The 26,789-nt window shown below is 45.9% G+C and overlaps 1 protein-coding gene across 3 annotated transcripts in view; it reads right to left on the bottom strand.

Annotated features, from left to right (window-relative positions):
• The window catches only part of MTUS2 (microtubule associated scaffold protein 2), a 325,841-nt gene that overhangs the window by 20,286 nt on the left and 278,766 nt on the right, over positions 1 to 26,789 (bottom strand). For all 3 annotated transcript variants that reach the window (XM_068526669.1, XM_068526670.1, XM_068526671.1), the window contains one exon: positions 892 to 1,106. In XM_068526669.1, coding sequence (XP_068382770.1) covers positions 892 to 1,106 — 215 coding nt within the window. The remainder of the gene's footprint in view (positions 1 to 891; positions 1,107 to 26,789) is intronic.

Genomic DNA, 26,789 nt, shown 5'->3' with positions numbered 1-26,789 from the left:
AATTCTTCCCCAGCTATTCCAGGATGAATGACCCTCTCTAGGAAGACTGCTGGGCTAAGGTTAATGAGAGGAATCCTTCTTTCATTCAGCAAATACACACTGAAGGCTCGCTCTGTGCAGGCAGGCAGTCCCGTGCCAGAGATTTAGCAGTAAACCCGGCAGAAAACTCTAGTTCAGTGCTCGAGAGCACAGACCCTGGGATCAGACTGGGTCCAACCCTGGCTCTTCCATGAGCGTGAATGCTGGCAAGTTATTTAACCACCGGGTCTCAGTTTTCTCACCTGTAAAATGGGGGCAATAATGGTACTCCCTCTTAGAGTTATCGTGGGGGTTAAATGAGTTAGTACATGTAAAGAGGGAAGAGCAGGGCCTGGCGCACAGCACGTGCTAGATACACATGTGTCTGTCATCATCACTGTCCTTATGGAATATGCAGAAGATCAACAGGGTACAAAGTAGAAGTTATCATACATTAGGTAGTAATAAGTGCCGAGGCAAAACTAAACAGGAAGAGTGTGCACAAGGTGGGGAAGGAGCTGTAATTTTGGATAAGGAAAGGCCTCACTGAGAAAAGTCTGCAAGGGAGGGAGAGAGGGAGCCATGGGGTTTCTAGAGGGAGAGCATTCCAGGCAGAGGGCACAGCGAGCGCAGAAGCCCGGAGGTGGGAGTGTGCCTGGGAGCACAAGGCAGGGAGACCAGAGTGGCTGCGGGGACGACGGGAGGTGACAGAGGAGAGAAACGAGGTGGGAGAGCGGGCTTGACCGGAAGCTCACCTGCTTGCTGCACGGACTCCTGGCTGACGCGGCTCCCCTCCACCTCCCACCCACGTCTCCCTCCCGACGACGGCAGGCACAGGCGCAGGCGCAGGGCCGGGCCGGGGCGCAGACTGACCTGCTCCTGGTGCTGACACCCGATCCGCAGCAGCTGTGCGCGGTGCTCCTCCTGGAGCTGGGCCGCCTCGGTCTCGAACTGCAGCTGCAGCCGCCGTTCCAGGTCGCGCAGCTCGGCCTGATGCTGCCGGCCCCGCCTGCGCACCTCGTCCTCACGGCGCCGCTCCAGCTCCGCCTTCTCCCGCTGCAGCTTCTCACACTTCGCCGCATGGAAGGCTGGGGACAGGGAGAGCGACACGTAAAAAGCTGGTCAGGACGCACCGGAAGCGCCGGGCCCGAGCCTCTGCAGCCCCCACGAGTAGCACATGGCCCGAGCGTCCGCAGCCCCCACGAGCAGCACATCAAGGTGGACCTAAGCACCAAGGCCAGGTCCCCGTCCTTCTGCAGAGCTTCACCGTTTGCCAAGTGCTTTCCTCCCTGCCACGTCTGAGCCTCAACACAGACCCTGGATGCTGGGGTGAACCTGGGCCCTGGGGAGCTCCGGTGACCTGCCCAAGGTCACACTCAGTGTGCGGAGCACGAGCTGCGAAGGCAAATCTGGGCTGACGACAAGCCGCATGTTTCTGCCGCTAGATCAGGGTTCTCTGAGGGTCCACAGACCATGGGCCTCACAGATACTGGGTGCTTGTTACAAATGCACGCTCCTAGGCGCACCCTGGTGGATCAGAAACCCCGGACAGGAGCCCAGCATGTCAACTCTTCACAAGGGCCACGGTGACTCTTACACCCGTCAAGGCTTGAGACTTGGGCACGCCTGGAGGCTGGAGACAAGACGGGATGCACGGGATTCTCTCCAGGCTGACATGCCGAATGGGACAATCGCAGAGGAAGTGTGCGTGTGGGTCCTTTCAGGCGACCGAGACCTCCCCAGCAGGACCCCTCCCCACTGGAGGAAGGACGGGTAACCACTCAACGCCCCTTTGCACGGGTGGCTCGTCCTGCCGCAGTTCTGGTTTGCTTCGCGGGGAGGGGCTGCGACAGCACTTAGAGTCCGTGCCTCCCCTGGGCCAGAGCGGACTGCTCTCATTTCAAAGTCTCTTCCTCAACTGCAAACTGCTTCCAGGAAGGAGAAAACCTTCCCTGACAACCTAAAGGACACCTCACTTACACTCCACACAGACTGGGGCCCCTATGCTCCCTGCTCCGTGCTGCAGTCTGGGGGGGGCTTGTCGTTTACTCTGAAGTTGAGTGAGCAGTATCTGTACCGGTTCAGGATAATCTGCTCCCTAGGGGCGGTTGCTATGATCAGGACCATCCATGCAAGGTAGTCAGAGAGCATTTGAAACACCCTAATCAGAAGTCCCACCCTAAAGGCGCAGCTCATTCAAGGGTTTCTTTGCCACACTCGGCTCTCAAAGAGTTTGTTCATTAGCACAGGGGATGTTTAAAAACATTTTTTCCCTGGCGAAATGAGCGGTGGACGGGCTGGGTCTTGCCCTGTGTGCACAGCGTGTAAGAGTCTGGCCAGCCCAGCAGCCTAACACCGTCCCCAGAGGCCTTCTTGGTCCGGGGCTTCAGTTGGCCCTGTGTCCTGTGTCCCATCATTTTTGGGAGGATTCTGACACACAATCGTGAAGAGTTGTTAGGATCTGCCAGTGTAATCAGGGTGTACTGAGGGTGGGTGGGGGGCACCCCCGTGCCTCTTATGGTCCAGGGTGGACCCATAAGAGGACGCACCGTCTGTAGGGAATGTGAAAGCCATAACCACACTGACTTGAAAGGCCCTCTGCTTTTTGCCGTCACCTGTGCCAGCAACTCTAAAGACCGCTGGTGAAAAAATACTCCTCCTCAAAAGTTTTTGGTTGGTCTACGTTCTAAGCAATTGCTACGATTACTGTCGAGGTTTTTAAAAACAATTTTTGTATTAAAAAAAAAATCACAAACAGAGAAAAGCTGGAAGTACGGTACAAGGACATTATTGTCCAAATGACGTTTTCCCCCTGAACCATTTGAGAATCAGAGGCTGACTGCTGTCTCATCAACCCCGAATTCCTTAGTATATATTCCCTACAAACAAGGACATTCTCCTACGTAACCACAATGCAGTCATCAAAATCAGGAATCAACACTGATCCAACAGTGCCCTCCAATGCTCAGACCCATTAAAATTGCACCAGTTGTCCTAATAATGTTCTTCCCAGAAAAAGGATCTGGTTCTGAATCACGAGCTGCATTTAACTGTCCTGAGTCTCCTTCTGTCTGGGATGCTTCCTCAGTCTTCCCTGGATGTTCAGGACCTGGACACTTCTGAAGGTGACAGGCCAGTCATTCCATTCGGCCTCTCTGAGGTTTCCTCATTATTACATTCAGGTCAGGTAGGTCTGGCAGGAGTATCACAGACTTGGCACTATGTGCTTCTCATTTGAATATCAATCAATTTGAATCATCTTTAAATTGAAATTTCTTTTTTCTAATTGTTTATATAGTGAGTCAGGAAAATTATGCTTATGACTGATTATCACAATGTTATCCTGAAAATGATTTTGTGGTATAGAGGAGGGAGTGTTACAAATGCTGGGTGTTAAATATGCTAGGGATTCCCTTGAACATATATCTTATTGTCACACCTGCTGTGAGTAAATCTTTCCGGTCAGGTATATGTACCTCAGGACGAATGGCTGGGCGTGCACCGGGCTTCCCACCACAAGTAGTGAAAGGGCGTTTTGCTCGATCGCTAATAAATACAGCAGGAAAAGCAGATTCGGGCTGAGGCTTTCTGGTCCCTGGTAGTGAGGTCACGGGAGGCCACAGTCCCCACAGAAAGAATCTACCAGGAGCTAAACGCCACAGTGTCTCAGGCCTGGAGGTGGTGGGGAGGAATCACCTGGTCCCAGGAGTCTGAGCCCCGGCTGAAACAGAGCTCCAGCTTTCCCCAAAGACCCTCCAACTTGGGGAAGTTATTAGAATTTCACCAGGGGCCCTAGCTAGTGAAAAAGCTATCAGGATCCACAGACTAGGCAAGCGGTGTACATATAAAGACAGGTTTATCCTAGGGTGACTGGGCTTTAACAGAACAAAGACCATGGAATGTCCATTAAAAAACAGCGTTTTATGGATTGAGACAAAGTCAGATTGAGGCCAATGGAGAAGCACTTATTTACACACACAGACACTCCTTCTCCTATTCGTTTCCATCATGGTTTATCACAGGAGACTGGATATAGTTCCCTGTGCTCTACAGGAGGACCCTGTGGTTTGCCCATCCTATATGTAATGGTTTGCATCTACTAACCCCAAATTCCCAGTCCATTCCTCCCCCACCCCCCCAAGGAGCAATTATTTCACCTACATTGGGGGAGGGTGGAGTGTCATCCAACAGACAAGAATGGCGGGGGGGGGGGGGGGGGCGGGGCACAGGGTAATGACGGGTAAGTCCTGGGCAATGAGCCTCGGGGCGGGTTTCTGGGTGCATGGGGGGCCTCTTTGGTGGGTGCTCTTGCTTCCGCAGAACAAACCTCCTAGCAGTCTTTGTCCCATGCATCCTGCCCCGGTGGATGGGATCAAAATGAAGCAGTGACAACATGTTTGTTTGTATTTAAAATAGGTCCACAAAGCGGTGCAGAGATGAAGCATGAACAGCCAAGAAACATGAGAACAGATGGTCTGCACCATTCATGAGTCAATATATGCAGATCGAAGCAGGAGATGTTTTTCACCTATGAGGTTGATCAAAATGAAATATTTTGATAACACAGGGAGGGTATGAGGAAACTGGCCTTCGAGGGACCGATGGTGGGGTATAACTGAGAAGCTGCTTTGGAGGGCACAAGTATCTTTCAAAATTTAAAAGCTAGGGATGGGAGCTTGAGAAGGGTGACAGCTAAAGCGTTTCTTTTTGGGGTGATGAAAATGTTCTAAAACAGGTTATAGTTACAGTTGCATAACTCTGTGAATATACTAAAAACCACTGAATTATTTTCAATTCACATTTTAAGTGAGTGAATTTTATGGTACGTGAATTATATACCTCAATAAAGTTTTTACCAAATATGGAAAGAAAATCTGCAAAACAACATGACAGGAAAAATATCTCAGAGGATAAATTTAGATGTTTTTGTAGAGGAAAAGTTCATGTTTGGATTCTGTATAACAATGATGAAGATATTCACTGACAAAATAAAAACTCCACCACTACACTGTTTTATACGCACACACACACGCACACACGGATATCTGTGGAGCCTAAGGGAACCTGAGAACCACTCTTACTGTTTCTTAACTAGAAACAGCACATAAGACTCAAATGAAGATAATAAAAAATGCTCATCATGTATTTTTCTTTAACAAGTACTATTTTGTATGGGAAAAATGTATTTGTCATATACTAATATCAGTATCTTTAGGAAATCAGAACAGTAAGTTGACTATATAGATTGCATAGATGGAATAAAACAGACAAAAAGGTAAAGAAATGAATAATAACAAATCGGTTACACTGGAGGAAAAATTAAATGGCACGTATCTTTTAACCTAACAATTTCACAAGGGCACAAAAAATCTGATCAAGGATGACTACTACAGCACGATTTGCCTTCAGGAAATAGTGGGGGGGCTAGTTAAATAAACGATGATAAATCCACCATTCACATAGGACAAATCCTACGTGCAATGGGATACGGGTAACCAGTAAAAAAAATAAGGTGAATCTTTTCATGTTATCGTGGAATGATCTGTAATACACCGTTAAACAAAAAAGGCAAGATGCAGAAAGAGTATGACAGCGTACTTCTACTTGGAATGGAAACGCATCTGTATTTCTGACCCTCCATCTTTCCCTCCTCCCTCAGAGGTTGTGCGTTTAAGTTACAGGGCTCGCTGCCCAACAAACACCTGCAACAGTATGTATTTAAGAAAATCCTGTTCTGTGTTTTCATGTTTTATGAGTTAAAACATTTTAAAAAATTACTACCATGACCAAGGAGAAGACCAGGTTTTAAAAGGTTATGTAGCCTGTGGTCAGAAAGGACAGGACTTTTCCATCTAACTTGCGATTTTATTTATGTTCGTGGCAGGATGATTCACGGGCCTGGCACTCTTTTGAGGGGTCAGAAATGATTGATTTTCATCCTAGAGCCGTCCCTGAACTGTACTGTTGCCTTAAATAAATCATGAGCTTTGCAGGCCTCAGTTTTGCTGTCTATGAAGTGGCAAAGTAATCACTTTCCCACATATAGCACCAATCCCCAAATTCCCAATCGCTATTATATACGAGAGGTGATACTTCTATTCTTGAAATGACCCCACGTCATAAGCCCCAGGCCTGCAGAAGATATTGGATAAGAAGCGCAGCTGAGGCACCAGGGAAAGAGCTCCAATAACAAGAGTCCCTAAAGGAATAAACATCCTCTTGCCTCTGGTAAATCTTCAAAAATGTATCTATTGGGGATTTTTGCAGATAGAGATTAACGTAGGCTAATTTAACGGGTAACATCTGGAGTCTTGCTTTCATTATTTCTATTCATGAGAAAACATTTGGTACTTTATAGTGTGAGAGGCAAACACCACAATAATAAATCCCTAGAACCTAAGAAGCTGAGAAAATAATTTCTAAAAGAACAGGATTATGCCAGGCCAAGAGTATTATAACATTTCTAATTCATAAGCGTGAGTTTGAAAAGCAAAAATGAGATTATTAGAGTCTGTTGTACAGTTTTAAATAATTGGACATATATATGTACGTATGCATCAATATATAGAGTGTGTGTGTGTATACAGTATATACATATATACCACAGTTCATAAATCAAATGAGAGGGAAAAAAACCCAGTGAGTGAGGTCAATTTTCTTTAAACAGTTGCCCCAAATGTCCCTTGAATAATTACAACTTGTTATTGGTTTACCAAAGAGGTAGCAAAGATCAGTAATTACAGCACTAGACTTAAACTGAAGAAAAGTATCTGGCTCTAACTCATGATAAAGCATAAGGAATGATACTATACTGCCTTTATGTCACAAGAAGTGCTTTAGCTATAACAATCATAAAATAAACCATCTAAATATGAAGAAATGATACTGTATATAAATACGTAGTACTATTACAACAGTCACTGTTATGGGCTCAATTGTGTGCCCCCAGAATTTATATGTTGAAGTCCTAACCCCCAGTACTTTGGAATGTGACCATGTTTGGAGACAGGATTTTTACAGAGGTAATTAAGTTAAAGCGAGGTCACTAGGGTCAGCCCTAATCCAATATGACTGGAGTCGACAGGACACAGACACCTGTAGAGGGAAGGCAAGGTAGCCATCTATAAACCAAGAGGAGAAGCCTCAGAAGAAACTAACCCTGCTGGCATCTTGATCTCAATTTCCAGCCTCCAGGACTATAAGAAAATTAATTTCTGTTGTTTAAGTCCCCCAGCCTGCGGTACTTTGTACGGTAGCCCTAGTACAATAATACAGTCAGTATCGTTACATATTGACAGGAGATCCCACAGTAGATAAAAGATTAAGTTGTTTCTTTGAGGGACAGGGAGTAATTGAAAGGACAAAATAACTTTCAAGGAAAAAAATGTAATTTAAAAATTACCCATAACTCACTACACAAAGAAAATGAAATTTTCCATTTGTGTAGTCCCTTCAGAGCTGTTGCAATGGTATGACTTCTTACTATTCTGTTAGGAATTTTTCATGCCTTCCTACTTAATATTTTTATGGCTACCTTATACTTTCATGTGGATGCACCGTAATTTATATGCCCTTATTGTCGGACATTTGGTTTGTGTCACTCATATACTGTTTTGCTTTGTTCATTAGGACAAATTTCTAGGAGTAGAGTTACGTGGGGTTAAAGATTATGAGTGTCTTTGTGAAGTTTTTTTGGTGTTTTTTTTTTTTTTTTTTGATGGCCTTGATCCCGTAACAAATCAGTGCCCACCAGGGGGAGCTATAATGCCTGGGAAAGCCCTCTGGTGGCGAAGGCCTCTGTCCACACTTGTCAAATCACAACGACCCACGGGAGGCCGCAGGCTCAGTCCATGAAACGCGCTGCCTGAGATCCTGGCCACACTGCCCTCTACTGCCCTGCTCTCTTTCTCTTTCTTTAGGACTTTCTATTTGATGAAAATGTCAACAAGAGAGAAAAGGAGGGGCTGAGATGGAGGAAAGGTTCAGGGACCAGGAGTAGAAATGGGAGTGAAAGAGCCAGGGGGAGAGTCCTGGGTCTCCCGGCATCTCTGCAGGTCCGTGCGGTATCCCCACGGCCCGGGACCAAACAGCCGGCGTTTACGGAGCACTTCCTGGGTACCACGCACCTGGCACGCCCTGCCCCCCAGGAAGGTGGCCAGTAGGCAGGGGGCGCTGAGAAAGGGATAACTCACCGATCGAGGCCGCCGCGGCAGCTGCGAGGCCCTCCAGAGCAGGGGCTGGAGCCCGGGCCCCTCCCCTCCAAGCCCCGATGGGGCCGCCACGCCGCGCCAGGGCTTCAGTGCCTCGGAAGTGAGGCTTTGGCATATCAGCCTCCAAGCACTCTGTTTTGAATCAAAGCATATGTCTTTACCTGCCCGTCTCCCTCACCAGCGGTCAGGGACAGCGTCAGAGCCACGTTCGTATTTGCGGTCAGAGAGGCAAGTGCAGCATCAATAGACAGTAGTTGAATTTACTGAGCACCTGCCGCGGGACTGAATCAGACACGCTGTCAGGTGGGCAAATACAGACGCGCGCAAAAATTTTAAACGGCAAAATGTTAAATCGTGAAAACCTGAGATAACTGCAGTGAAGAACGTAAAATGAGAGCAACGCTCGGGAAGGGCTAGGGCCGGGGTCGGATTCCAGCGGCCGGCGGATGAAGGAGGCGCCGGAGAAAACACCACCCGGGTGGATGTGAACGGCGGGGAAGGGGCGGCGTCCGGAGAGCTCGAGGGAGGGGGTCCCAGGCGCAGGAACCGCAAGAGCAAAGGTCCGGAGGTGGGAACACTCGGCTCACTTAAGGAACAGGAAGACAGCACGGGGGCTTGAGGACCCGTGATGGAGCCAGTGGAGGGAGGTGAAGATGGAGAGAGGCGGGGGCAGATCACGCGGGGCCCGTGGTCCCCGGAGAGGAGTGGGGATTGTAGTCCGCTAACTGGAAGACCGCCCTCCCCCGCCTCCGACAGTCTTAAACGGGCCGGGGGGGAGGGGGGGGGGAACAAGAGCTCATGAAGCTTTTACAAGAGCCCCCTGGTGGTTGCACGGAGAATCGCCCGACGGAGGCAAGGAAAGCCGCGCGGAGGACATTTCTGGGGTCCAGGCGGATATAACGGCGCCCGGGACTGAGGATGCAGCCTGGGGAGGGCTGGATGGGTGTGCGAGGCACTTGGGTGGCAAAGCCACCTGCATCTGCTCCTGGATTGGACGACGGAGGTGAGGGAAAGCCAGGAATCGGCATCGAGGATGCCTCAGGCTATTGGTCTGAGCGACTGGGGGTGGTGGTGCCGTTTAAGGAGAGGCAAACGTCAGAGGAGGAGTCGAACTGGGGAGGAAAGCACACATTAGGCACCAAATAAATCTCTACTGAACTAATAGCCGGATTCATGTACATATAAGGGCCCACGGTTCACAAACGTTATGGTGGAATTCACCTCTGGTTCACGGTACTCAAGAAGGGCCCTTCTGGATGCTGTCAATTAGTATGAAAAACGTGAAATTCAGGACTGCTGAATTTTGACAAGCCTTGCGACACTTCAATCATTAACGATAATATTCCATTTCACGTGGGCATATGCTGTGGCCTATTTTATAAGTGTTGAAGTCTTAAAAGCATGAGACCTCAGAACAAACTCTCATTATTAAATCTCCCCCAGTGAGGTGGGCACAGGTTGACAGATGTGCTTCCCTACCTGAGGGTGTGTAAATGGTTCGGGGGGGAATACGAGAGACACGGGATGCAGTAAGATGAAGGGCATTTTCTAGCTGCTAGGCATTTCCAATGCTATGGAACAAATACGGAAAGGTTTCTCATCAAGGTGGCTTTTTAGAGTGCGTTAACATTTACCTGTGGGTCAAATTTTGGGAACACGGCCTCCAAACTGGATGACTATATACAGGAGCCTCAAGATCCCCAAGTATGTGTCCTGAAGTGCCCACTTACATCCCACCCCCTTACAACTTAAACTTCCACACAGAATGACAGTAAATAACCCTTCCTGCACATTGAATCCAGACTGTCAGTCTCCAACAGATTAGAAGGGGTGGGGAGGGGTTGGGGAGTGAGAGTCCAGGACAGAAGTGGTCAGGTGACACCCAGAAGGGACAGGAGACAAAGGCAAGACCCAGTAAGGCGGGGGAGGCAGGAGGAGCCCTGGTCTCCAGGCCAGCCTCTGTCCCAGGCTCTGCAGGCACGAGCTGTGGGAATTTTGGCAACTCACTCAACCTCTCTGGGTCTCCACATCCTTATCTGTAAAATGAGGAGGTCAGGCACCGTTACAGGCTGAAGTGTATTCCCCTTAAAGTCACATGTTGAAGCCCCAATCCCCAGGACCTCAGAGTGTAACCCTATTTGGAGATGGGGTCTCTGAAGAGGTGATTAAGTTAAAATGAGGCCATTACAGTGGGGCCCTAGTCCAACACGACTGGTGCCCGTATAAGAAGAAAAGCCAGCCAGGGATGTCTCAGAGGCCAGGTGAGGACACAGGCAGAAGATGTCCTCCCAAAGGCCAAGGACAGAGGCCGCAGCAGAAACCAACTCTGCCAGCCCCCGATCTGGACTTCAGCCTCCAGAACTGTGGGAAAACAAACGTCTGTTGTTTAAGCCACCCAACGTGTGGTATTTTGTTATAGCAGCCCGAACGGATTAAGATAGGCACCTTTAGTGTTAAGCCCCCTTCTGCCCTGGCATGCTAGAATTCTATGGATATTGTAATGGTGACCAAGGGTCATCAAGAAGAGTTTATATTTGCCCACTGTCTTCTCTTGAAGAAGAGAGGGAAGGGTATACCATTTTTATGATGATCTCCCTCCAAAATGGAGCCCTAAAGAGAGAAGCTTCATCTGCAGAGACAATGTGCTTTGCAGAATGACTCAATGCCCAGCGACAGGAGACATTAGTAGCAATATCAACGACTGACATTTCTGTGTCTTCATTTATGAAGTTCTTTAACACACAATGTTAACTTGTTTAATCCTTGCAACAAATTTCAAAGCTGGGGGAAGCCAGCATTTTTGCTCTGATTTTATAGAAGAGAAAATGGAGGTGCAGAGGGGTTAAATCACTTGTCCAAGCTGACACAGTGAGAACTCAAGAGCTGGAAGTCCCTCCAGGTGCTCTGAATCTCAGCAGTGCTCTTTCGAATAGTAATAGTAATACTGCTCTTCTGCCTTATGTTTTGGGAGAATGGAAACAAAGAAGTATAAGGAGAAACAGATACAAAAATCCCAGTTAGTTTAAGGTGCTTTTCGAGTCATAAATACTTTGTGCCATTTTTATGTGTTCCTTAAGATAAAGGATGAGCCTTTCAACTAATGGATAATGACCGATCCTGTGTGTGAATGTAATTGCAATGCTTAGAAGTAACCTTCTTGGTCTGAGAGGAGAAAAATGCAACAGTGATTTATGGGGGCAAAGGAGGAAAGAGGAAATGGATTTAAAAGGATGGTTATAATGATGAGTTTTGAAAAGAGAAACAAATGCCATCCACATAAGAACTAATAACACCACCGCCCATAAGCAGGAAGCGGCTTTCTGGGGAGATGATTCTGCACAGAATCTGTTCCTCCCTCTCCTCCGGGTTAATCTGGGCTGCAGAGCCGGTGCCGGTTCATCTAACACACCATGGGAGCCGCTCTGACGGCTGGCTTTGAACAGGCCAGAGAGTGGGTCCAGTGAGCATTTACCGCTTTTAATATTTTTAACATTTTTTTGTCCTGTCCAAATGGCATTGAAAAATGACCCTTTAATTTTACCTCAAATTAATATTTGTTACATAAATTGGGCAGTGAATATCATCTCCAGGTTGGACATCCTTTTCAGAAGGAGCTTTCAATAACTTCCTGAAAGATGTCTGGACAGAAGCTTCAGTCCAGATTTCGGAGCCCTTTTCACTGGCTAGAACCCACCCTACAGGGTTCTAACCAGTGAACTCCTGTGACCCTGTCCCTTCCTTAGCTTCCCAGCTGGCGGGGATTCCACGGCGTGTTGCTGACCTCCACCCTCTGTCCCATAGTTTGGGTGGCCCCATTCCCCTTATTTGCTCTTGGAGGGGATGGAGACCAAGGGGCTGCTAGATAATCAATTTTAATCCGTTTCATGGTGGTAAGTTTGAATACTGTCATTCCTTCCTTTAGGATGTCAAATGCATGGCCTGGATATTCTGTGTTCTCCATGGGATTTGGGACATTTTCTCGGAGGTTTTCCCGGACTTATGACTGTCTTTACTTGTTGTTCGAGGGTTTATCGCTTTTAGTTTTGCACAGGAATGAAGGGTTGATGTTTGAAGTCTATAGACTCTGATTTTTAAAGAGGTGTGCATTTCCCCATGAACTCTTCCCATCCTTTTGCTATACTACTTGCAAATACATCAAATCGACTCCAAGGAACAAAATGGACAACCTTGAATTGTTTCTACCCACCAATCTTAAGCATAGACACAGAAGAAGTTAAATTTTGGGGCAATTAATAATGGCTCAAGAGTATGTTTATGATGAGCACTAATACTTGTCTATTACTCTAGCTAGACTCCGTGCAGCCTTCCTCTATGGACGCCCATCTCCACACAATGCCAGGCCCGGGCAGATTTCCATAAATACATGCTGGCTTGAAGAGTACCAGGGGATCACTTCCCTCAGACGAGACAGCAGCCTGGGCAAGCCACACCCCTTTTGAGCTACCCAGGGCCTTCTCACTTCCGGATGCCAGGTTGCCCTTGCTGATGGGTTTGTGTCTCCCATGCGGGGGTGAAGCCCATGTAACGGGTAGTAGTCAACTTGGGTCCACTCCACCTAGAGGTATGCGTGTAACATGAGTGTTTCTTTTTTTTTTTTTAATAAATTTATTTTAATTTATTTTTATTTTTGGCTGCGTTGGGTCTTCGTTGCAGTGCATGGGCTTCTCATTGCAGTGGCTTCTCTTGTGGCAGGGCACGGGCTCTAGGTGCTCGGGCTTCAGTAGCTGTGGCACGAGGGCTCAGTAGTTGTGGCTCGCGGGCTCTAGAGCACGGGCTCAGTAGCTGTGGCACACCGGCTTAGCTGCTCCGCGGCATGTGGGATCTTCCCGGACCAGGGCTCGAACCCGTGTCCCCTGCATTGGCAGGCAGATTCTTAACCACTGTGCCACCAGGGAAGCCCATGAGTGTTTCTTTATGCTAGGTCCCACCCTAGCATTCATGAAGGGTGGGAAATATTCTTACTTTAATATTTCAGTGATTCTATGTACCACCCCCCAAAAAACAATAAACAGCTAATAAACAGCTAATAATAGAGGCCAGGCATGATGCTGAGCCTGGCACTTACTCTGAATTATCCCATTTCAACCTCACACTAGAAGCTGGTAGGTAAGTTCCTAGTGCAACCCCCATTTCACAGATGAAGAAACTGAGGCTAAGAGGGCTTAATCTCCTGCACATGAGCATTGAGTAAGACCAAGTCTGTTGGACCCTGCAGCCCATGTTCCTGCCACAGAACTTGGAGGAAGGAGGTCTTTAACTCAGCGCTGTGTAAAGACAATAACAGGACTGACCAAGAATGACTGAACCTCTTCTGAAATAACTGAGGATATTACTTAACTGAAATATGTTATAACCTTTCTTAAAAGCTATAACATGGACCTCTGATATGGTCCCCAGATGTCCCCTACTGGGGATACCCATAGTCTTACTCAGGCCAGTCTAGATTGCCACCCCCCACCAGCACAGCCGGGATCCTGCTGGTCCAGAGCCAAGCCCAACCTCTCCACACTCATGCCTGTGTGTGCGGGGACTCTCCCTCTCTTACAGGGTCTCAACCTCCATCTAGCAGCTGCCTCCCACCCCAGCCTGTCATATACAGTAAGCACTGCCCGGGCCACTGCCCGACTGGTTCCTTGTTTATTGCTGGAGATCGTAAGCTCTTTGTGTCTCCATCACGCAGGAGCCTTTTGTACACCTGAAACTAACAACACTGTAAATCAACTATGCTTCAATTCTTTAAAAAGCCAAAAAAAAAAAAAAAAAATAGAGGCAGACATGAAAACAAAACAAAAACGCTGTCTCAGAGCAGGTCTGAGAGGCATGTTAGACGCTCTAGCTAGAGGCAAGCGCTGTTTTTGCCACAAGCATTTCTGGTTACTGATGGTTTTTAATCGGGGAAGTGACAGGGGATGGACGCTAGGGGCAGGAAGGAAAGGAAGGGGATGAGTGAGAAGGTGCTTGCAAAAGGAGAGATGAAGTCACTACAGGCATGAAGAGGAGACGACAGAAGTAGGACGGACTTCCGAGCTAGAATCAACAGAACCTGGGACTTCCTGGACATCAAGTATGAAGCAGACGCAGAGGCGGCGTCGGCGATGCCCCCCACTTCCTGTACCGGTTTCCTCTGCAAACTGTGGTGTCAGTAACTGAGCTTCAAACTGTGGTTGAGCCTACCCATCCCCCATCTCCCTTTCTTTCTTTCATTCAAAATACTCTCTAAGTGTTAGCAGAAACGGTTGCCCTGCTGGACACGCCATCTTCCAGCCTCCCTTGCAGCCCCATGGGGCCACGTGACTGTCCTTGGGTCAAGGGATGTGAAGAAGTGACGTGGCAACTTCTAGACCAGATTCTTATGAGGGAGCTGCTTGCCCTCGACTTTCCCTCCTTCTCCTTCCCTCAGGCTGAAACCTGGGGCCTCTTGTCTGCGGACAATTACACGAGAGAAAAATACCCCTCTATCTTATTTATCCCATTGAATTTGGGGGCCTTTTTATTACAGCAGCTTGGCTTGTACTTGAAATAAATTAGGACTGTAACAGCAGAAGTGGCGATTTGGTTCTGCTTTGAAGTGGGGAGCGTGGGGTAGGTGGAGACGAAATTAATTGCCCCTGAAGAGCTGTACTGCCTGTGGTTCACCAAGAGGAGACCTCAGAAGAGACCAGGGCTGCAGCCATGGGCTCGGGAGGGCACTGCTTAGGGGGTAGTCGAAGCCACAGGGGTAGATGAGGCCACCAGGGAGACCACGGTGAGAAGGAAAGGGGGCTCAGGACAGCATCAGGGACAAAAAGGTATTTTAAGGAGAGAGCCACTAACTTTATTTCATGCTACAATCATTCACTGCCATGTCTGCTTTTTCAGCTGGTTACAAACCCTTTGAGTTCTTGGATTATAGCTTACTGATCTCGGAACAAAACACCGATAATACTTTTATGCAGAATAGGCATTCAAATTTATCTTAAGAACGACACCCTTAAAATGCTTTATGTTTTAGGAATAGATTTGCTTTCTATTCTTGATATTCGAGGCTGTAGACTTAGGCCATCCTGAGTCAGTCTTTAAGTGCTGGGAATCAGAAGACAGATCATGAGCACGATGAGGGTGGGCCAGGTGGGAGCGTGGCAGCCTTGAGAGCACCTGCGTGCCCAGGTGAAGGGGGCGTCTGCCGTTCAGCAAAAAGACAAACCGTGCAAGAAAAAATGGGCGACAGACGGCTCATGGAAGATATCCAATAGCTAATTAGCGCATAAAAAAGTGCTCAACTTCCTTAGTGATCAGGGAAATGCAAATTAAAACCACGATGAGATACTGTTCACACCTGCTCTAACAGCTAAAACAACAACAACTAACTGACAACACCGAATGTTGGCAAGCATGTGGAGAAACTGGAACCCTCAAACACTCTTGGGGACGGTGCAAGAATGGAACAGCCATTTCCAGGACTGTTTGGCAGTTTCTCCTAAAGTGAAACTCACGTCTGTCCTATGAGCCAGTAATTTCTCGTGTAGGAATTTAACTGAGAGAAATGAGAAACATCTCCGTCCACAAGAAGATGTGTGCGAGGATATTCATAACAGCCTTATTTATAACAGCAAAATGTGGACACCACCCAAATGTCCATTAGCGGAAGAGTGGATAATTAACGTTGGCATATGCATGCCAATGGAACACGACTCAATGAAAAGGAACAAACTACTGATATGCTCGGCGACGTGGATGAATCTCTCATGCGGGGCAAAAGCACCCAGACACCCAGACGCAAAAGACCATATACTGTCTGATCCCATTTGTAGGAAATCCAAGACCAGGCAAAACTAATCTATGGTGACAGAAATACGGAAGTGGTTGCTTCAGAGGTAGGGAGGGGGTGGAATTGACCGGAAAGAGGCCTGAGGGAACCTTCGGGAGTGATGTAAACGTCTTAACGTCTTGTCTTGGGTGGTGATTATATGGATGTATTCATAGACAAAGATCATCAAGCTGAACACTTAAAACAAAATGAATAATCATTTTAAAACAAAATGAATAATCTTTTATATTTATCCACACATTTACCATTTTGACAATCTTCTTTCTTTCCTATAATTCCAAGTTTCTATCATTTTTAAAAGATGTTTTCTCTGGATATTGACTTCTGCTTTTGTTTTTGTTTTTTTATTCTTTCAGCAGTTCAAACATGTCATTCCACTGCCTCGGTCTGTTTCTGGCGAGGTTAACTGTCACTCATATCCCTGTCCTCTGTATGTGATGTGTGTCTTTATCTGGTTGCTTTTAATTCTTCCTCTTTATCTTTGGTTTTCAGCAGTTTGTCTAGGATGTCTTTGGTGTGATTTGTGTATTTGTATTTATCCTGTTTGGGGTTCACTGCTTCTTGGGTCTGCAGGTTGCTCTCTTAAAACCAAATTTGGGGTGTCTTTGCACATCATTTTTTCAAAAAGATTCCCCCCAATCACTCTCTCTTCTCCTTCTGACAATCCAATTACACATCTCTTATACTGCCACAGGCCCCTGACACTCTGTTTATTTTCTTTTAATCTTTTTTTCTCTCTGTTCTTTAGATTGGATAGTATCTGTTGATTGTCTTCAATTCACTGACCCTTTTTCCTGCAGTCTCCAACCCGCTGTAAAGCCCAGCCAGTGAATCTTTGATTTCAGAGATTCGACTCCTGGGCTCTAACATTTCCATTTGGTTCTTTTGTAGTTTCTGTTTCTCTGTTGTGCTTCCCCACCTGGTTACTCACTACGTTCCTCTTTTTCTGGAAGTGCTTGAACATGTTTATGACAGTTTTTAAAAATTTCACATCTGCTAGTTCCAACATCTGGGTTATTTCAACACGCATGTCTATTGACTACTTTTCCCCTTGATTATGGGCCCTGCTTTTTGTAGGTCTAAGTTTTAAAAGTAAGTGTTCAACGTCATGGATGGTATACTGTAGGAAGCGTGTATTACTCTGTCTTCCTTTAGCAGGTGTTGAGTTTTGTTGGCAGGCAGGTAAATTACTGGATGCCTTTGACTCCACCAGACTTGGTTTTATTCTTTGTTAGGGTGGGTCCACTTGAGTTTCCTAGAGAGACCCTTACTCTCGGTCATGGTCCTTACCCCTAAAGCCTGGCCTTTCTCAGGTCTTGTCTCGAGGTGCTCAGTGAGGTCTCTCCACCCTGGCTGGGCTGGAATCCAACGTCTGCCAGCACTATGTAGCCTCTGTTGCCCTCACCCATGTCAGTCCTGCAGCAGCTGCCCTCTGCCAGGCCTCCCCGGGCATGTGATACCCATGCTTCATCTAAGATCACCCAGGAACCCACCGTGCAAATTCCTGGGGCCTCCTCTGCATAGGTTACTGCTCTCCAGTGCTCGGCCCCATGATTTCTTTCTTTCTTTCTTTCTTTTTTTTAATTTTTTTTTGGCCGCGCGGCATGTGGGATCTTAGTTCCCAGACCAGGGATTGAACCGGCGCCCCCTGCACTGGAAGCACGGAATCTTAACCACTGGACCGCCAGGGAAGTCCCCATGGCCCCATGATTTTTAGCTGCTTTAATCACCTGGATCTCTGGTATCTGCTTCTTCAGCTCAGCAACGTGGCGGTCACCGCTGGGGCACCTCTCTGTGCTGTGGTCTGGTGACTCCAGGCAGGAAGCTGGGGCCAACAGGGACTCAGTGTGATCCCTTTTCTTCAAGGATCACGGGCCTGCGGTGTCTACTGCTTGGAAACAGCTGCCTCATAGATTTTGTGTCTTATAGCTGTGTACAGTGGGATGTTAAGTCCAGTACTAGTTACCCTATAATAGCTGGAAGCAGGGCAGGCATGGGTACTTGGTAGAAGCTCCCAGGTGATTCTAATAGGCTTCCATCTCCTCCCATGGGGATCCCTGGCTAAGAACTGAGGTCCCAGGAACAAAAGAGGTATGCAGATGGCTGCCCAAGGCTATCTCAGGGAGATGCCATTATTATTATAGCACATGATTGATTCTGGTCCACTAAGCTGTCTTCTGATTACAATTATAGCTTTCTAGGTAGATGTGCCTATAAGGAGACATATCATTACTCACTGTAAATTAATAAATTGGGATTTTCGTTTTCTATATCAGGCTCTAGTAAACTTACTTAAAAGGTGTTTCCTTGAAAGTAAGAGCCATTCTTGGTGCACTAACAATGCCCACACTTAGGTGCCAGCCTGGTCTCTCCATCTGGAACCATCATTCTGATTAGCTAAATTTTGACCAAATTCTTCATCACTAGCTTTTCCTTTTTTTTTTTTTTTTTTTTTAAGAAAATAGCTGTGTTAAGGAGCCCTGAGATCAAAGTCAGATTCATTATCACCGAAACCTAGTTAAGTCTTTACACGGTTCCTTGCAATGCAGAACTGGTCTAGTTACAATGTTCACCAGAATTAACCTCCTGAAGACCTGACATTTGGCTGAAAAACTGCAATTTTAATCAAAAAGAGTGATCTGAATATAACATAAGCATATACTGCAACTTATATATTACTTTATTCAAATTAACTGCCAAATTAAGCAAATAGATTGACAGTACTCTTGAAGCTGGGCCTGGTGGTATCTGTGGTTACTTGAATGAGTGAGAGTAATTTCATAATGGCATTAGACAAGAAAAACCAAACGTCTAAAAAACCTATGAAGAGAGATTCATTGGAGTCTAATATCCCAAACACTGCCCTGCTTTGTATGCAAGCAGTTTAAAGAGTTTCACAGATAAATTCATTTGCCCTATTCCTCTGGTTTAGGGGTCACCCCATGGAAAACCAGTCTTTACTATTTTTCCCATCTCCCAAAGGAGAAATTGAGTCAATGACGTCATTAACGCTGCTGATATAATTGCTCAAGTGTAGAGGAACCACTTCTTCAGTGACTCCTCCATTTCCTTTAAGCTCAGCTGTTTTACCCCTAAAAGCCCTTCCTGGACCCCTGACCGGGTTACACACCATCCTCTGAACTCCCAGACCTCCAGCACCTTACTCAGTACCCTGGGTTTTAACTACCTGCTTATGCATCTGCCTCTCCAGTGCCCAGGTGTCCCCTGAAGTCAGAGACCATGTCGCATCCATCTCCCACTCCTGGTACTCTAACAGGTGCATCTCCTGGGTTCAGTCAAGTTTATACAATGAAGCAATGAATGGTTCCCATTTAATGCGCTAAGCCCTGGGATGGGGCTCGAGATACAAAGAAAAATAAGAGGGATCCAAGCGCATGAGAAACTCACAAGTGGGCGGTGATTACATTTGCATAATTTGTATGTGATTGTCATTTAAAGCACTGTGTTTTGCAAGATGCTCTTCAGCAATTTTCAGGTTAAATCTATATAGCAGATCACGTCTTTTTCTGCTTTTTCTTATCTTCCCCAAGATACCAACTGAAATCTTACAACACAAAGGCAGCATGCTATGGTCATGGTGGAAGAAGATAAGGACCCAGCTCCATTATCCTTAATAGTTACGTGATCTGGGGTTTGCTTTCATTCTCTATAGCCACAATTTAGTCACCTTTAAAACGGTGGTGGTATTATCTACCTTACCTGTCTGTCTCCTAGGGTTGTTGTCAGGATTAAATGAAATAATATGTGAAAGAGCTTTGTAAACCATACACCACTGTAGACATTAGATTTATTATGAAGTCACAATTTTATGCAAGCTGCTGACTCCAAGTTTCAAGAAACTGCTTGTCCGCAGGGTAGTTTACGGGCAGCCCTTGGTATCCTGACTTATTTTATTCAGTCAATTCAGGTTAAGGATTAAACCCACAGATTTAAAAATATTCACATATATCAGAAAGGATTGTCTTTATTCATAAAGGAGTAAATATTTTAGAGGATCACAAAACAGACATCTCCATATAAAATAACTAGAAGGTGCTATACCTATAGACTTCAAAGAATTTTATAAATATCAAAAAATGTGTTGCTGCCAGTTGGAATAAATCATTGTCTCAAAGAAAGTAGCAGCTTTGTGGAACTGTAGCTGATGATGTATTTTCCATGGCAACCAAACCCAGTCTCTGGTACATCTAAGGGAGTTTGTGGTTTTGATATTACTGTGCATGGGTAAGCACCTGTTTGACATAGAAACTAAAATGACTTTTAAAAATTACATTTACTGGGATAAAATCTAATCATGGCAGCTGACATCACTGGTTTGAATTTTTCCCAGCTCAGAACACCATTTTCCTATAGGAGGGGCAGGTAACTCCCGGACCTCATCACACTGAGTGGTCCATCTTGCAAAGAAAGCAGTATATTTGAAGCTCTATTGTCACACTCAAATTTCTGACAGCAGACCAAACCTTCTAGATCAAATCTTCTAAATAACACTATTTGCTCCCCACCATAGAACCTAGGACAGTGATAGTTAAATAGTAAATATGTATTTGGGTCCCCCCCCGCCAAAGTTGTTGAGAAGATTGAGAAGATTCAACTCTGCTGATCAGAGAGAATTTTGCATTCCACAGATGTTGTGTTTTTATTTTCATTCAATTCAACATAAATTTCTAATTTACTTTGTGGTTTTCTCTTTGACCCATGTGTTAGTTGTGTGTTGTTTAATTTCCAAGTGTTTGGAGTTTTCCAGGTATTTTTGTGCTACTGATGTATAGTCAGATTCTGTTATAGTCCAAAACAGTTTGTATGGTTCAATTCTTTTGTATCTGTTGAGGTTCATTTTATGGCTCAGCATATGGTCCATGTGGGTCAATGTTCCACGTGTATTTGAGAAGGATGTACATTCTGCTTGTTGGATGGAATCTTCTATGAATGTCAATTAGGTCATATTGGTTGATACTGTTGTTTGGGTCTTTTAAATCCCAGCTGATTTTCTGCCTGTTCGTTTCTCAGTACTGAGAGAGGAGTGCTGAAGTCTCCAACTGTAATAGTGGAATTGTCTATTTCTCCTTTCAGTTCCACCAGTTTTCGCTTCATGTGACTTGAAGCTCTATTTTTAGGCACACAGATATTTAGTATTGTTATGTCTTTTTGGTGAACTGACTCCTTGATCATTATGTAATGGCCATCTTCATCCTTAGTGACACTACTGGTCTGAAGTTTACTCTGTGTGATATTAACATAGTTCAGTTTTCTTGGGTTGGTGTTAGCATAGTATATCTTTTTTCTATCCTTTTACTTTTAAATATCTATATTTTTATATATGAAGTGGATTTCTCTTAGGCAGCCCATAGCTGCATCTTGCTTTTTTATCCAATCTGGCAAACTGTCTTTTAACTGGTGTGCTTCGAAGAGATATTTTTATAAATCAGAAAATGTACATTATTTTTGTGATCCCAAGATTAGTTATTTTTTCTGAGGTGTCCTCTTGGGTTTTGCATTTTAACTCATCTTTTTCAAAGCTGTGAGGGGAAGGAATACAACAGAATCTAATCTGAAACTTAAGGGAATTAGCATATACTGCGCCCCCAATTTTCTGCCCAACGTTCTGCTAGATCCTTTGCTCTCATTCAGCTCGTGTGACAGGACTACTCCCTCCATCTAACTGACGGAGGCAAGTGAGGCTCCACAGCACGGTTCCCCCCTTCTTCCATAGTAACAAAATACCTGGGCAAGGTCACCAAGAAAAAAGAGCACATTTCCCAGTCCCCCTGTGACTAGGTTTGCCCTGTGACTTAGATCTGGCCAAGGAGATGTAAGTTCCTGGAAACTTTTCCCCAAGAGGGGCTGATGCACTGTGTCTGCTTCTTTGTTCATCCCCTCCTCCATCCTACTACCTGGACTAGAGATATGGTGACCACATGGCACCCAATGCTGAGCACTGCCACCCTGGGCCACGAGGAGAAGCACCACTGTCTTGGGGACGGGTGAACGCTGAGCTGTTGGAAGCCTGGGCCCCCTGTGGAACAGAACCACACCTGCCTCTGGGTGCTCACCTCCTGACTCTTATATAAGGGAGGAATAAACGTCTACCTTGGTTAAGCTACCATTGTTGAGGGAGCTTGTTATTTGTTCCTGAATCCAATCCTAATGGCTATAGCTTAGGGATGAATTAACATAACACTGTTACATAATTATACTCTAATCTACGTTTGGACAGATTCATACTAGCATCTATCATGGTTTTGGGTGGAAGTCATATAGAATTGGGATACAAAACTTTTGTTTATCTGCTTTTTCAATCTATGAAATTAAAAATTACCAAAAAGGTGGTGGGGGAGCTGGGGATGCCGTGGTAAAGTTACGCACGATGTGTAAAGTTACATACGATGTGTAGAAGAATTCTAGACTTGGGTTAAGAGCTGACTCTGTCCCATCCCAGCTGTGTGCTCTTATGGAAGTCACTTAACCTTTCTGAGCCTCAACTTCCTATAAAAGACACCAGCACCTACTTCACAGAGCTGTCTGAATGAATAAATAAAACATATCATGTGACAGAGCTTGGTAAGTACTAAGCGCTTTGTAAATACCAGGGATCATGACCATAAATTGGAAGACACATTTTCTGCATAAACCCTGGAAGGTAAAATCATCTCACAGATGCACTTACAGTGGTGTGTGTAAATATATTTAGGTTGCTAGTTATAAATGAGAATAAGTTGAAAAGTTCATTCTATTTAGTAACTTAAGAACGTCATAAATAACAATTCAGTGTTTACTGTCATTAACTGAGATTTCTATCATACCTTTATATCAAAGCTCTCAGAAGTCTTTAAGATGACCTTATTTCATGTTACAGAAAACATTCAGGTATTGTTTGTTTGCTTTGTTTCAATAAGCGAACTTGAATCTAAATGTGGATTTAACCATTTAGCTTCCTGTACAATACCTGAGAAACTTTAACAGAAGGATTGCTTTGTTAATTACTGCTTTCTGTTTTAAAACTATGTTTCATGTTAAGTGTTTTTAAAGTTTTCAGTAGAGACGAAAAAGCAAAGTCCATCTTAAGTCTGAGGCTGGCAGAAAGCTAAAAACCCATGGCCTTGGCTTGGGAAGAGCCAGAGCAGAGGCTGTAACAAGTTCAAGAGAGGAGGGGGTGACAGAGCCACACATGGGAGCAGAGAGAAGCTTTGTCCATGAGCACTGGGACCGGGGCAGTGGCAGGTAAAGAAGGCCAGGAGGAGGGCATCTGGGGTGACTGAGAGCTTCACAGATGAGAGGCAATTTCACACCACATTCAGACAGTCACAGTTTTGAGCGGCCTCGAGGAAGGAATCTGGTGGGAGGTGTGCAGTGCTGTTAGCGTTGGTCCAACTTGTGTCTGCATGTACATCTCAACAGGGCTCTGGTCTGCCTGTGAGAGCATCGGGGCTAAGTAAGGAGTGTGAGCCAGAGGCCCCATTTGAACCTAGCTATTTATTGAATGTTCTTCTGTGGAGTTCATCTAATTCATATTTTTTATAGCTCAGGTTTTCTAATAAGGCAGCCTTGCTGGAGAGAAGACCATAATATCTACCTGACGGTGGTCGACAACCTGAAGCATCACGTCTCAAAAGGAAGTAATCTGCTTCCGGGAAGAACATCTTACAAATCGATTTCAGCATCTACAAATGTAAAGGATGAACCTTCAAGGATCCAGTACTTGACTTCCAAATTTGGAGAATGCCACTCTATCCAAAAATCAGGGCTCATATTTTAAGAACTATACTTTTTGGGAAATTTTAAGATGTGATTAAAAAATCATATATTAAATATGTTTCTAGCATCTTTACTCCTCCATCCCTGGATGTGATGCTGGATTCTGGTTTCCTGGAGATCCGAAATGCCCTTTCATCCCACAACCAATACAGTTAGAGGAAGGCTTTTCCAAGGATAGACCCAATTCAGGCCAACTCCAAAGACAAAGCAAGAGCCATCAATCCTGGAGGGTGACCTGAGGATGAGAAGCTTTCGAGAGGATGACTAGAGATCCCTGTCTCCATAGGAGATACAAATACCGTAGATGACAGAAATCTCAGCCACTCCACAGGGACTCTACCCTTGGACCACAAAAGGCTCCATCCCAAACTACATCTTGTTATATGACTGGCAATTACGTGTCCCTTCTCAGGTGTGTGTGAGAGGGAGACAGGGAGGAAGGGAGGGAGGGAGAGGGAGAGGGGGAGAGGGGGAGAGGGGGAGAGGGGGAGAGGGGGAGAGAGAGAGAGAGAGAGAGAGAGAGAGAGAGAGAGAGAGAGAGAGAGAGAGAGAAATTGATTTAATTCCCTTCTTATAAGGCAAGCCTAGCACACTGAGATTAAATCCACCATAATCTTGTGCAGTGATTTACAGAATAAATATCCAGGACACTGCACATATAGATGAGTTTAAAACAAATGTGAAGTCCCACCCAAATTACTGGTCCACACTTTTGAGATTATATTCCAAGAAAATAACACAAGAGGAGAAAAGTAATTTGCAAACAGTACACTCATTGTAGTGTAATAGCAAAAAATGGTAAAACCCCGAACACTCAAAGGGGAAGAGTAGCTGATTCTAGTTTATGACAGAGTGTTTTATAACTCTTAAGTGACAAGTGCGAAAAGAGTTTTTAATCCATGGAAGGAGGAATGGGTTTTCCTTTCCAAAGGTATGCAGGATGGGTAATGCCCCAAAATGGTCATGGCGCCCATAGGTCCAGGGCGCATTCACTGGGGACAGCAGGCATAGCCGGTGCTCAATAATTGTGCTCTTTCCCTTCCCACGTGCATCTACCCAAGTCTTAGTCACTGTACAGGCCCATCTCAGAGAGCCCCTCCGGCACGGAGTTTTGGATCGTAAGCTCCTTGAGGACATGAGCTGTGTCTCATCCACCACTGCCTTGTCCGTATGTGGCACCAGGTCATAGCCAGTCCACATGGTGCCTTTGTGCAAATTAGAAAAAAGCGCCCCTTCCTGTGGGTGGCAACAACCCCAGGCTGGGGTCCAGGGCTTGGTGAGCGGCTGCAATGTGGGTGCATTTCATCCCCCACTCAGAGGGGCGCCCCCTGCAAGGTATGACTGCTTCACCATCCATGGTGACCCTGCCTAGCCTGCGCCTGGCACATACTAGGCAGCTAATAAATATTTGTTGAATGAATGAATGGACTGAGATTAAGGAGAACTAAGGCTTTCTTCTTGGTACTTCTTACAGACGTCCCAACTTTAGTCAAGATCTTTGACCATGTCTCAGTTTACCGATCTCACAAATGTGGTGAATAGACTATAGTCATTAAGACCTGGATCACCTCGGAAATGCTATGAAGCTGCCTGCTACATAAAGGTGCTCAGAAGCTTGTTAAATGAAGGAACCATTCTCCATAACCGGGCAGAGTCTTGGCTAGGTACCTTGGCTAGGTGTGGTAGAATAATACATTGGTCTTTGTCCCTGGAGCTCCTAAAACCCTTTGGATTTCCTGCGTGATAGGAGTGTGTTTGTATTTATAATGAGCTCCTTCTCTGAGTTTATGCTAACAAGGTAACTTACCGGGGGGCCCCTAGAGAGCCTCAGGATGGGGCTGGTCACAGGACAGACCAGGTGATTAGAGGGATGGAATTTTCAGCCCCACTCACCAACCTCTAGGGAGAGGAGACGCTGGAGAAGGGGTTATAAAATCTCTTGATTCAGAGAGCTCCCAGGTCTGTGAACACAGCTAGCTCCTGGGGGAGGGACCTGTCCTGGGAGGGTGTAGAAGCTCCGTGCCTCCCCCTCCCCCCAAATACCTTGTCCTGTGCATCTCTTCCATTTGGCTGTTCCTGAGTTGTATCCTTTATGATGAACTGGTAAGTGTAAGTAAAGTGTTTTCCTGAGTTGTACGAGTCATTCTAGTGAATTATTGACTATGAGGAGGGGTTGTGGGAACCCTTGAATTTATAGCCAGTTGGTCAGAAGTATAAGAGGCTCCTGGGACTTAGGACTGGGACCTGTGGGGTCTGCACTCACTTGGAGAGTTAGTGTCAAAACTGAACTGAATTGCTGAACACGCAGCAAGTGTTCTCAATGTGGAAAAATCTCCTACACACCTGATGTCCAAAGTGGGATCAGAAAACACCACTTGGGCTTTCCTGGTGGCACAGTGGTTAAGAATCCGCCTACCAACGCAAGGGACACGGGTTTGAGCCCTGGTCCGGGAAGATCCCACATGCCGCGGAGCAACTCAGCCTGTGCGCCACAACTACTGAGCCTGCGCTCTAGAGCCCGCGAGCCACAACTACTGAGCCCACATGCCACAACTACTGAAGCCCGCACGCCTAGAGCCCGTGCTCCGCAACAGGAGAAGCCACCGCAATGAGAAGCCGGCGCACCGCAACGAAGAGTAGCCCTCGCTCGCCTCAACTAGAGAAAGCCCATGCGCAGCAACAGAGACCCAACACAGCCGAAATAAATAAATTAAAATAAATAAATTAAAAAAAAACAACACACCACTTATTTGGAGATGTCCTCAAAGTTTACTTGTAAGTCAATTGCCAGAAATTTCCTACTTAAAAACTAATATGGTCAGAGATTCTCCATCAGTGTGGGATGACACATCTCAGAATCTTTGAGAGGGAGTCTAACTACACGCCTTCTGGAAGATTCTGTGGTAGCTCCCCCAGAGAAGTCACAAACGGAAACGTATTGTAAATGTGAAGCGTGT

The sequence above is a fragment of the Eschrichtius robustus genome, chromosome 18, assembly GCF_028021215.1.
Source record: "Eschrichtius robustus isolate mEscRob2 chromosome 18, mEscRob2.pri, whole genome shotgun sequence".
Taxonomy (NCBI): domain Eukaryota; kingdom Metazoa; phylum Chordata; class Mammalia; order Artiodactyla; family Eschrichtiidae; genus Eschrichtius; species Eschrichtius robustus.
This window is presented reverse-complemented; position numbering and strand designations above follow the sequence as displayed.